This window comes from Lynx canadensis, chromosome D1 (genome assembly GCF_007474595.2).
Source record: "Lynx canadensis isolate LIC74 chromosome D1, mLynCan4.pri.v2, whole genome shotgun sequence".
NCBI lineage: Eukaryota > Metazoa > Chordata > Mammalia > Carnivora > Felidae > Lynx > Lynx canadensis.
In genome coordinates, this window is record NC_044312.2 from 99,638,481 (window position 1) to 99,650,251 (window position 11,771).

The following is an 11,771-nucleotide window of genomic DNA, read 5'->3' on the forward strand; positions in this document are numbered from 1 at the left end:
TAACATATAATAGTTCCCTTCCCACTTTGCCATTTATTTTGTTGAAGCAATGTGCCATATGGAGTATCTCACATTCTCACATTCTAGATTTTTTTGCTGATTGCATCTGACTGCATCTTTTTGGTGTCAACATGTTTTTCCACCACTTGTATTTTTTATAAACCAGTAGTTCAATCTTGAGGTTTGATGAGTTTCAGATTCAGTATTTTGGCAAGAATACTTCGTAGGTGGTGCTGTATATTGCCTATTGTGCCATATGGTCATCTCCCTCCTGGTGATTAGTGGATTTAGATGTGGGCAGCCTGCCAATCCACTGTGAAGTTCCTCATGAGTCTTCTGAGTTTGCTTATGTTTTTTTTTTTTTGCCATGCAGAATTTTTTTAGTTTTATGTGGTTGAATTAATCAACTGTAAGTTTTAAGTTTACTATTAATTTTTAATAGTTTCTGGATTTTGAGTCAGAGGTAGAAAAACCTTCCTAGGGACACCTGGGTGGCTCAGTCGGTCAAACATTGGACTTCAGCTGAGGTCATGATCTCACGGTTTTTGAGTTCGAGCCCCGCATCGGGCTCTGTGCTGATGGCTCAAAACCTGTTTCAGATCCTGTGTCTCCCTCTCTCTCCACCCCTCCCCTGCTTGCGCTCTCTGAAAAATAAACATTAAGAAAGAAAGAAAAAAGAAAAAACCTTCCTTACTCCAGGATTGTAAAGGCAGTTGGCTATGTTATCTTTATTTCTGTATTTTTAATTTTAAAATGAATCTCTTCTACATAATCGTAGGGACCAAGTACAACTCCCATATAAAGTAGTGAAATCAACTAATTTTTACAAGTATTTCTTCCTTTTGGTTTAGTTGAGTTGGGTTTTCACATCCACAGCTTTTGGAGCAAATAGTTTATCAGACATGAGGCAGGAGTTCTGCCCTGAAGCAGGAACATTCGTGTTGGTGTAGCTGAGAAGGGAGTCATTTTCATGCCACCGTGAAACTTTAGAATTTGGCTAGGTGTCTGCTCGAGTTGAGGGCTAACTTAGGACGTCTGCACCACATGCAGGTAGCAGGTGATTCCTGCCCTTTCCTCTTCCTTTGAAAAAATAAATAGAGAAGATCCCTTGAAGTATAGGACTAACACTCCCCACCATACAGGGGAGCCTCGTACAAAGTCCCTGGAATATGGAATGGATCTGTCACCTCCCAGATCCCTCTCCTTTAAAGTGTCAAATAAGACTGTACCTCACTCACTCTGTCACCCACTATGGTTAGCTTACTAATTTAGCCTTTCTCATCTCTGCACAGCCTGCTGGCCGCATGATCACTTGGAGAGCAATTTGCAAAGACTTTTAAAAAATCCTCTCTATTACCCTTTTGTTTTTTTAATTACAGAAGTAGAACAGTATATGTTGTGAAAGTTTCAAACCATGTAGAAGTAAATAAAAAGTGAAAGTTTCCCTTCACTTCCTTCAGTACTAGGTCTCAGAAGTAACCACTGTCAAAGAGTTTGGGATGATTTTTAAAAATGCATATTTCTATAAATACAATTTACTTATATATAATTTTGTTTTAGTGTTTACAAAAGTGGTATCAAACTATATATAGTTACATAATTTGATTTTTTTCACTTAATTTATGACTGACATCTTTCCATGTCTACATATTATATAGATCTATCTCTGTTTTTCCTTTTTTTTCTTTTTTCTTCTCTCTCTTTTTTTTTAAGTTTATTTGAGAAAGAGCATGCACATACAGGCGGAGAAGGAGCAGAAAGAGAGAGAGAGAGAGAGAGAGAGAGAGAGAGAATCCCAAGCAGACTCCAAGCTGACAGCACGTGGAGTCTGACGTGGGGCTTGAACCCACAAACCATAAGATCAGGACCTGGGTCAAAATCAAGAGTTGGATGCTTAACTGACTGAGCCACCCAAGGGCCCCTCTTTTTTCTTTTTTTCTTTTTCCTTCCCTCCTCTCCCCTCCCTTTCCCTCCCCTCCCCTCCCCTCTTCTCTTCTTTCTTTTCTTTTCTCTTTTCTTTTCTTTTCTTTTCTTTTCTTTTCATTAAGTAAGCTTTATACCCAATGTGGGGCTCGAACTCACAACCCTGAGATTAAGAGTTATATGCTTCACTGACTGAGCTGGCCATATGCCCTTGTCTCCGTTTTTTTTAATGGATGTTTAGCTATCAAGCGTTATATGGATGTATACCATGAGTTATTCAATTCCCACTTAAAAAAAAATAATGCTTCATTGAATATGCTTGACTGTATGTCTTTGCACACTCACATGAGAATTTCTACAGACTAGATTCTTAGTGTGAAAATTTCTGGATCAAGCTTATATACATTTAAATTTTTTATAGGGGCGCCTGGGTGGCTCAGTCGGTTAAGTGTCCAACTTTGACTCAGGTCATGATCTCATGGTTCGTGAGTTCGAGCCCCGTGTCAGTCTCTGTGCTGACAGCTCAGAACCTGGAGCCTACTTTGGATTCTGTGTCTCCCTCTCTCTCTGCCCCTCCCCCACTCGCGCTCTGTCTCTCTATCTCTCTTTCTCTCAAAAATAATCATTAAAAACAAATTTTTTGGGGCGCCTGGGTGGCGCAGTCGGTTAAGCGTCCGACTTCAGCCAGGTCACGATCTCGCGGCCCGTGAGTTCGAGCCCCGCGTCGGGCTCTGGGCTGATGGCTCAGAGCCTGGAGTCTGTTTCCGGTTCTGTGTCTCCCTCTCTCTCTCTGCCCCTCCCCCGTTCATGCTCTGTCTCTCTCTGTCCCAAAAATAAATAAACGTTGAAAAAAAAAAAAAAAAAACAAATTTTTTAATAAATAAAATTTTTATAGATTCTGCCAAATTGCCATTCCAAACACTATACGAGTTTACACCTCCACCAGCAGCATAGGCAAGTATGATACTTTATTATCATCATCTTTCAAGCCTAGAAATCCTATGTTCTTATAAATACCTGTCCTGCCCCTCTCCTTGACATTGTGTTCTTAAAGGATTATGGGAAGTCGGGGTAATTGTCTTCATTTTTCACCTGGAGTCAGACTGGGACCAGAACTCAAATTTTTAATTTCTAACTCAACTATTTTATGACCTTTTTCTTTTTTTCTTTTTTAAATATTTTTTTTTTAAGTTTATTTTGAGACAGAGAAAGAGAGCATGTGGGGGAGAGGCAGAGATAGAGGTGGGGAGAGAGAATCCCAAGCAGGCTCCATGCTATCAGCAGAGACTGTTGCAGGACTTGAACTCACGAACTATGAGATCATGACCTGAGCTGAAATCAAGAGTTGGACGCTCACCTGACTGAGCCACCCAGGTGCCCCTGTCATCTTTTTCTTCATAAGGCTTTTAGAGCCTCAGTAACTCTTAACATAGTAGGTTAAACCTGGTAGTCCTGTGTATTCCTTTTTTGTTCACTTAATGTTTATGGAACACATACTATATGCCAGGTACTCTGGGTATGGGGTTACAGCAGTGAATAAGGGAGACATCGTTCCTCTTGCCCTTCCAGGGTTGACAAGCCATCAGGGAAGTCAGCTAATGAAACAGTGTCATAACGTATGATGAGTGTTATGAAAGAAGATGCTCAGGGGAGTAGGCAGTCTGGGAAAACATAGCAGAGGGTCTAGGAGTCATGGGTGACCCCTTAGAAGTGACCTTTGAGTTTAGACTTAGAAGAAGTAGGAATGAATGGCTGAAGCGGGGGAGGGGGAGAGTTCCAGGGTGACTCAGAATGGATAGGACTCAGTGATGTAGTGAGAGGCAAAAGGAGTCTTGCATCACTCCTTCATGTCTGGCTTGGGCAGCTGGGTGAATGGTGACACCATTTACTCAACTAGGGGACGCAGAAGGAGGATCTACCCAGGAAGAGATGTGGACTTCAGATTTGGACATGATGAGATTGAGGTGCTGCCTCCAGCCATCCAGAAGAGAGGGATTCAGGAACTCAGGAAGATGGTCTCACATGGAGAAAGACTTGAGAACCGTTGATGGGGTCATAATAATCATTGTTACATTTCCTATATTGTAATTATTATTATCGTTACAGCATCTAACTCTAGAGTACTTCCTGTGTGCCTGGCTTTGTTCTAAAAAGTGTGTGCACATTAACTTATTTAATCTTCACATGAGGAAACGTAGAAACGTAGATGCAGGCTAACTTGTTCAAGGTGACACAGCTAAGTAATGGGACAGCCAGAAACCTAATGCAGTCAGATCTTGGAGAATGTTGAACAAGAAAAGAATGTGAAGGAGGACTTCACATTCACTTTCATTTATATCTTCCTGAATTGTATAATATTTTTTGCAGTAAGCATTGCCCACGTGTCACTTGTATGGTTAATTACTTAAAAGATTTATGCAGAGGGGCGCCTGGGTGGCTCAGTCGGTTAAGTGTCTGACTTTGGCTCAGATCATAATCTCACAGTTTGTGGGTTCGAACCCGTGTCAGGCTCTGTGCTGACAGCCTGGAGCCTGCTTCAGATCCTGTGTCTCCCTCTCTCTCTGGCCCTCCCCCATTTGTGTTCTGTCTCTGTCTCTCTCTCAAAAATAAGTAAACATCAATAAATAAATTAATGAATTAATTAATTAAGATAAAAGATTTATGCAGAACTAGGATCAAGGCAGTATTAGAAAATCATTGGTTCCATTTTTTTCTCCTTGGTTAAGTCTGCCATAATCCTCTGCCTTTGCACTCGTCAACAGAGATGATTCCTAAGGTTGGAACATGGCGGCATGAGATACCCTCTTAAGCCTAGAACATCTAAGAGGTAACAGACACTGGTTGAAGTGAAAATTGAAACTCTGATTGAGCCTCCCTCCTTGCTCACAGGCTCCTGCCAGTGATTCCTTTTCTTCCAGTAAACCTTCTAGTGGACAGTATGCCCAGCAGTTCAGTGTTTGTGCCTCCACCAAAGGAAGACTGTGAACAGAAGGCAGAAAACCTGACCGTGGGGATGCTCCCAGGACCAGCCGTCCCACCCTTTCCCTGTAGTGTGGCCTGGGCTGAAGGAGACTTTAAGAGACAAGCGCCACTGACCCGCTCTGTGCACTCCTGCAGGTGTGTGATGACTGTGTGGTGTTGCGTAGTAACATCGGGACGGTGTATGAGCGCTGGTGGTACGAGAAGCTCATCAACATGACCTACTGTCCCAAGACCAAGGTGTTGTGCTTGTGGCGTAGAAATGGCTCTGAGACTCAGCTCAACAAATTCTATACTAAGAAGGTACCCATGAACTCTGTTTGAGCTGGGGGTGGGCACTGTGGGCGAAGGTTGGAGTTTCTTTCAGGGAAGTTAAAATTCCACAGTCTGTGTCAGAGCCCCACTTTTGCCTCTGGCTGTTGTGTGGGACACATGAAGCTGTCTCTGGCGCCCTGGCATCGGCCCAGGCCCTTGGCAGCTGTTAGAGAGCAGAGCAGGGGGACTCCGGAAGGCTCGGACGACAGGACAGCTCTCTCCCCCGTGTGCTGCAGTGTCGGGAGCTGTACTACTGTGTGAAGGATAGCATGGAGCGAGCTGCTGCCCGACAGCAAAGCATCAAACCCGGTGAGAAGAGAATGATTCCCCGAGCAAGTGCCTTCCGTTTATTTTTACCCATGCTCCTGCGTGTCAGAGGCCTGACAAGGAAGTCAGGCGTGGGGCTCCCCATCTCCCCAGTTAGCTGATAACCTCCTCCCCCACCACAGGCCCTGAACTAGGTGGCGAGTTCCCCGTGCAGGACATGAAGACGGGTGAGGGTGGCTTGCTGCAGGTCACCCTAGAAGGGATCAATCTCAAGTTCATGCACAACCAGGTAGGTGCCAGTGGCAGCACAGGCTTCCTAGCCCTGTTTTTCCATCTGCTGTGAGGCTCAGTGTCCGGGTCCCAGTGCTTTCCCAGTGAGCCTGAGGGCCTTTGGGGCCAGTGGGAGGATTGGAGCAGCTGGACCAGAGAGAGAAATCAGAGTGAGGGCACAGTGACGTTGGTGACCACCTTGAAGGTGCAGGGGGGCGCCCACGTGGGGGGCTGGGAAAGAGGGGGAGCCTTGGTGGCTAGGCTGCCTCCGTCCATTAGACTCAGTACAGTGTGAGTGGGAGCGTCTCACTTGGCCCTTCTTCGCACAGTGTCTGCCTTCCCTTATTCCCAGGGTGTGCTTTTGCTTGGTGGTTTTGCTTTTGAGAGTCTAGACCAGCTGATCTCCTCGCGTGTTGCTGGTGTGCGTGAAGCGTGTGTGTGTGTGTGTGTGTGTGTGTGTGTGTGTGTGTGTGAGTAGCTTGTGTCTGTCCTATCTGGAGGATGTGTGTTTATTTGCCGATTTCTCCTGCTGATTCTTCTTCCTATTCTTTTCGTGCCTCTGAGTGTCCCCACTCTGCCCCCTGCTCCGCAGGCCCCGCTCCCTTTCCTTGACTGGGGAGCACATCAGAATACATCTTTCTCTCATTGTGATTCACTATAGGAGCTGACTTTTTTTTTTCTCTTGGTCTTTTAACGCAGTGATACTTTTTCTCTCAGTGGACATTCCTTAAGCTAATTCCTTTCTGAGGCCAGCGCATCATCCCAGGTCCGTTCCCAGTTCTGCCTCTTCACACAAGTGCCTTCCCTACCCCTTCCCTGACGTACTGGTTCCTCTCCTTGAGGTTCTGAGCCAGGTCCGAATGTGTGAAGCACCACAGCCCCTGGCCAGGCAGCAGATACTCAGGGGAGGTGAACATCTGGACCCTGTGGCTTTCTTCCTCCACTGCCATTTTAGTTCTCCTTCTTTTAGGAATCTAACCGGGCAGCTTTGGTGTGATGGGAAACAGCTGCTCAGGCAGTGTACTGTCAGCAGTATATTTGCTATCAGTAACATTAATGTATTAAATAGTATACTTGAGACCTTAGGGTCAGCCCAAAGAGAGGTTCACTGAAGTACTTTTCTGGAACATGAAGGTGCCAGCACTTCTTGGGGAAGCAGGCTTCTGACTGCATTTAGAGGCTTCCCCCGATGCCTTACCTTCTGAAGAAGAGATCTTGTTAAACAACAGCCAGATGCCCTCTTCTGGGTACCAGCGTCAGCAGAGCCCCTCTGGACCAACCTAATGTCTAACCATTAGCACCGCATGCACGAGCTGGTCTGTAGTTTAAGGCTTCGCCCTAGAAGAGAGATCCTGCCTATAGGGGGAGTCAGACCCTGACTGATAACGAGATAATGGCCTTGGGGTCCGTCTTCCACCACCTAACAGTCCTTCGGAGTTGAAGCATTGGACCCTCTGGGAGAGTCCGACAGAGTGGGGTAACAAGTGGGCCTTTGGAGTCAGGATGTGCTTGGAGTCAGAGCCCAGCTTCAGTACTCACGGGCAGATAAACTTTCTGATCCTCTGTCCTCAGCTCGAAAACGAGGGCACTACTGCATGCTGGGCCACATAGGTGTAAGGATTACAAATAGTATTTGTGGAACTCCTAGTAGCTGCTCCTAAGAGGTAGCTGTTACTATATCACCGTGTACTTCTGGGGAGAGCCTGGATTTTGTTTCAAGGAAGATACCAACACCTCCCACCCCAAGGACAATCTGAGGGGAGCTTTGCGCCCGTGCCAGCCCTCTGCGCCGGAGGAGGATGCATGGAAGGGTAGAGAGCTGATGGGCTGAGCGGGGAGACCCCTGGGGCACCGTGTCCTCCAAGCGCTGCCCTGGGCAGAGGGTATGGGCGGGCAGCCCAGGACAGCAGAGGGGCCTTCGGGTTGGGTTTGACCGTTAAAACTAACGCCTTCATTTCTCTCCCATGCTTTCTCCTCCGGCCAGGAGCGGAAGGTACATGCCCTTTCTGCTGTCTTCGCTTCTTAGCGCTTTTGAGTTGTGTGTGTGTGGATTCTTTGGTCCTCCCTTTGGGAACTAGGTCTTCCATGTGTGGGTGGGGCTAGAGCTGGGAGAGTGGGCTTTGTGGGGCAGGGGGAGAGCCTTTGGGCCTTACCCCGCCCTCCCTCCCTCTCTTGCAGGTTTTCATAGAGCTGAATCACATTAAAAAGTGCAATACAGTTCGAGGCGTCTTTGTCCTGGAGGAATTTGGTAATTACACTATTTTGCTCTTAGGTCTGGACTCACATGGCAGTAACTCAAACCTCGGAGCTCCAGAGGAGGGACTAGAGGCAGAGAGAAGAACCACCTCTGCAGAGAGGTCAGGAGGATTAGGAGCGATAGGGAAGAAAAGGGAACCCGAGATGAGCAAAGGGAAGGAGGAAGAAAGAAAAGAGAGACCAGAGCTGCTAGGGAGTGGGTCCCAGAAGAGCAAGTGGCCTTAGACAGGGTTAGAGTTCAGAGATGCCCCTACAAAGGCTCAGCGAGCTGGTGCCACCTTCCCTTGCTTGGCCAGCTGGTGATCAGAAAGTTCTGGGGCAGAGCAGACGGGCAGTTTCCAAGCTCTACTGTGTTCATGTCGCCTGCTGCGATTCTCCTGGCAGCCCAGTGCTCCATGTAGCCACCTGGTGCCGCTCTGGTATCCCCTGAGCCTCTGCGCTGGAGGAGGGCGCATGGTGGTACCGGCAGACTCACTCTGGAAGGCAGGGAGCCTCGTGGGCCTCAGAGGCAGGCAGGGCAGTTGTAGCTGGAGGCTGGGAGCCAGCCTCCCTGCAGCCAGGCGCTGAGAAGTGGTGTAGTGGGTTCTCACCCTGGGGCTTTGAGTTCCTGCTGTGTTTGTGCTTCATTCTTTTGTGCCCCCCATCGCTGCTATGAAAACCTTCGTTCTCCAGCAGGTAAAGTGACCTCGGCTCGTGCTGCCTCCCCCCAGGCCCCTGCCTGGGCCCTGCCGTGGGTGGGATGGGCTCCCTTCAACCAGGCCAGCCGCTCCCATTGCCAGTTGTCTCATCCCTTTTCTCCCCACCCTCTTCCTCTCAGCCTCCCCCCACCCGCGTGCTGGCTCACTCGTTCTGAGTTTTCTCCCCTGTGTGCTCCCTCCTCTCTTCTGCCAGAGAGATATTTGGGGGAATCTTTCAACTCAGAAGAAGGACCTGGGCTTCTTGCTCTACCTATGATGAGTTTATTCCCTGGTTAACCCTGGGTCCCCCTGAGTTCTACCTCCCAGGGTCGGAAGAAGGTGTGGCCAACTCTCCTGCTACCTTTTCTGGCCCCCAGGGTGATGCCATGCCCCCCTGCTCCCACCTCCAGGGGCCATCAGGATGGCTGTGCCCCGGGGGGGGGGGGGCTTACTCCTTCCTCTGGCCAAGCAGAACCCCTGCATGGCTGGGGCAGGGGTGACTCTTAGTCTTGCATTCTGGGCTGTGGACATGTGTGTATTTTGCCTGATGCTCCCTGTCACCTCCCTCCCCGGGTGCTGTACTCGCCTGTCTTCCGCTCGGTGTGTCTGCTCCAGAGCCCTCTGACGCTCTCCCTCACACAGGCAGGCCTGGGCCTCTCCTGCCACTCAGGGAAGGAAACTTACAGGTCTGGTGGGTTGAGTATCATGCCGCTTCTTCATCCAGCCTAAGGACCCTCTGTGTAGAGGCTGGGAGTGCAGGGAACCATGCTTAACATGAACAGTCTCGGGCTGGTCACAGGGATGAGTTCTCGGGCATCTCAGCACGGCGAGAGGCACAGGCTAGAGACAACTCTCAACCAAAACGTGGGAACGCCCCACCGCAGCTCCGCAGGGCCCTGGACAGTGGCAGTGAACAGGCTGGTGAGAGGCCAGCCCGCTCCCCTGCTGAGGCTCTCCAGGAAGTGGGTAGAGTCACAGCCATGGCACAGGGAGCCACAGCAGGCCTCAGAGGTCTGGCTGAGGAGTCTGGGGCAGCGGCCTCTCATCCAGCAGCAGCTGGACAGAAGCTGGCATGGCCTGAGCCGCCACAGCCACTGGGACGTGCCACGGTGGGGAAGGGGACCCTGGTGCCGGGCGCTGCCGCCTGGGAGAGCCTGGCACTACCGCTCTTAGTTTTGAACTTTCTGTTTTGTCTCTTGCCCGTCCGGTTTTAGTTCCTGAAATTAAAGAAGTGGTGAGCCACAAGTACAAGACACCAATGGTGAGTGTGCCGCCCAACCCCGGCAGGCCAGTGTGCGCAGGGCTCCCTGGGGACCTTCAGACAGGAGTGGGTGGGCCCTCTGAGAGCATGGGGTACGGGGCACTAGGAATGGTTTGAGAGCTGAGTTTGGTCGAGATGCCACAGGTCCAGCTGAAGCCGAAACCAGTCTTCGGCCCTGGGAGAGAGAGACACGCGCGCAGATCCCCTCTCCCGCCGGCCAGCTGTGAGCCCCGAGCCCGGTGTGAGGGCAGAGTTTCCTGCTTGGCAGACCTCCACGCGTGGTGATGCCGGAATCTCAGGAACTTGATCCGTCTGGTTTTCTCTTCCCTCTAGGCCCATGAGATCTGCTACTCTGTGTTGTGTCTCTTCTCGTATGTGGCCGCAGTCCGTAGCAGTGAGGAAGATCTCAGGACCCCACCCCGGCCCGTCTCGAGCTGATGGGAGGGGTCGAGACCCCCCCAGCCCGGGGGATGTGCTTGCGTCTTCCGTCCGCAAGCGCACCGTGCCGCGCACGTGTGTCCTCTGCGAGCCCCTAGCCGTGGCTTACTTGGTCCAGAGTTGTGTGTTTCAGCGTGTCTTAGTGTCTGTCACAGGACTCAGCCGGTTTCCTCCACCTGCTCCCTCTCCACTCCCAGGACACCAGCCTCCTGTCCCCTCAGGGCTCAAGAGTGATGTCTGTCTGTCTTTTGGGCCGATGGCTTGTAAGAACTCTGAGTACAGTACGAACCCACCCTTGCGTGTCCCTGAGACATTTGTGTCGTGGTTCCTCGTCCTTGGTGTTACGACCCTCCAGTGCAGGACTCTGGCTGTCTGTCTCCTCTGATCCGGCGTGACTGGGTCCTGGGCGAAGGCCCACTCGGTGCAGAGTGAGGGGAGCTTGAGACCTGTCCTCCAGAGAAGGGGTGGGCAGGGAAAGGCCGGGAGAGTCACGGGGCAGCAGAGTGAGTGGCAGCCTCCCTCCTTCCTTACGCATTTCCCAAGCCCGTAGCTGCCGCCTGCCATGGCTTCCCACTGCGGTGGAGCCGCACCGAGGGGCTCCTTCTCGCTGAGCAGCAATTTCCCTAAGGTCTGCTTTGCCTCGGCATGAGAGACCAGAGTGGTTGGGCTGGGAGAGTCCCAGAGACCACTGGCTACCATGCCCGGGAACCAGGTAGGGGAGAGCCGAGCTCAGTATACACGTCCGTGTCTGCAGGCAGCTGGGTGCTGGAAGGGAGGGATGGCCTGGGAGTGGGCAAGAGGTGATTGTACATATTTCAGCTCTACATTATTTATAAAAAATGTACAGATGTGTGAATGTGAAATAAATGTCCTTAACTCCCCTTGGGCTCCTGACCGCCTTGTATTTAATGATGCCTCCTCTCCGCCCAGGCCTGAGGAAGGCTGTCCCTGGACTCTACAGAGGCATCTCAGGCCTAGAAGGAGGGAGATGAGATCGTGCGCATTGGAGTCCTGGCATGCTGAAGCCCCAGCCTCCCACCCCGCTTCCAGGAAGAGGCTATGGGAGGGGCTTCCTGCCCTATGCCCCCTGCCCAGCCCCCCAAGGGCTGCCCTGCTAAGGACTGGCCACTGGAGGAAGCAGCCAAACTGGGCTTAGACATTTGAGCAGAGAGATTCATTTAGCAGTGAAGGAAAAACCAGGGCCCCCTGGCCCCTCACAGGTGCGGTCCAGAGAGGTGGTATGACTTGGCCCGGGCGTCTCACAGAGCCTGGAGCCCGGGCTCAGGGCTCTTGGCCAGGAGTGCCTTAGGTTGGGTGGGACTCTTAAGAGAAGCGACCCTAGGACCAGGCTTCCTGGAATTTTTTTTTTCTATGCCACGGAAAAT

The 11,771-nt window shown here is 50.5% G+C and overlaps 1 protein-coding gene across 50 annotated transcripts in view; it reads left to right on the plus strand.

The window, feature by feature from the left end:
- The window catches only part of MADD (MAP kinase activating death domain), a 40,597-nt gene extending 29,330 nt beyond the window's left edge, over positions 1–11,267 (plus strand). For 24 of the 50 annotated variants that reach the window (XM_030331264.1, XM_032594865.1, XM_032594874.1 and 21 more), the window contains 5 exons: positions 5,041–5,205; positions 5,454–5,526; positions 5,667–5,773; positions 9,902–9,948; positions 10,282–10,374. In XM_030331264.1, the coding sequence (XP_030187124.1) occupies positions 5,041–5,205; positions 5,454–5,526; positions 5,667–5,773; positions 9,902–9,925 (369 nt within the window). In that variant the 3' untranslated portion in view covers positions 9,926–9,948; positions 10,282–10,374. Of the gene's footprint in view, positions 1–5,040; positions 5,206–5,453; positions 5,527–5,666; positions 5,774–7,738; positions 7,748–7,932; positions 8,003–9,901; positions 9,949–10,281 lie in introns of all 50 variants that reach the window. The other 26 variants (XM_030331250.1, XM_032594856.1, XM_032594860.1 and 23 more) reach the window with 2 other exon arrangements.
- The last annotated feature ends 504 nt before the right edge of the window (positions 11,268–11,771 follow it).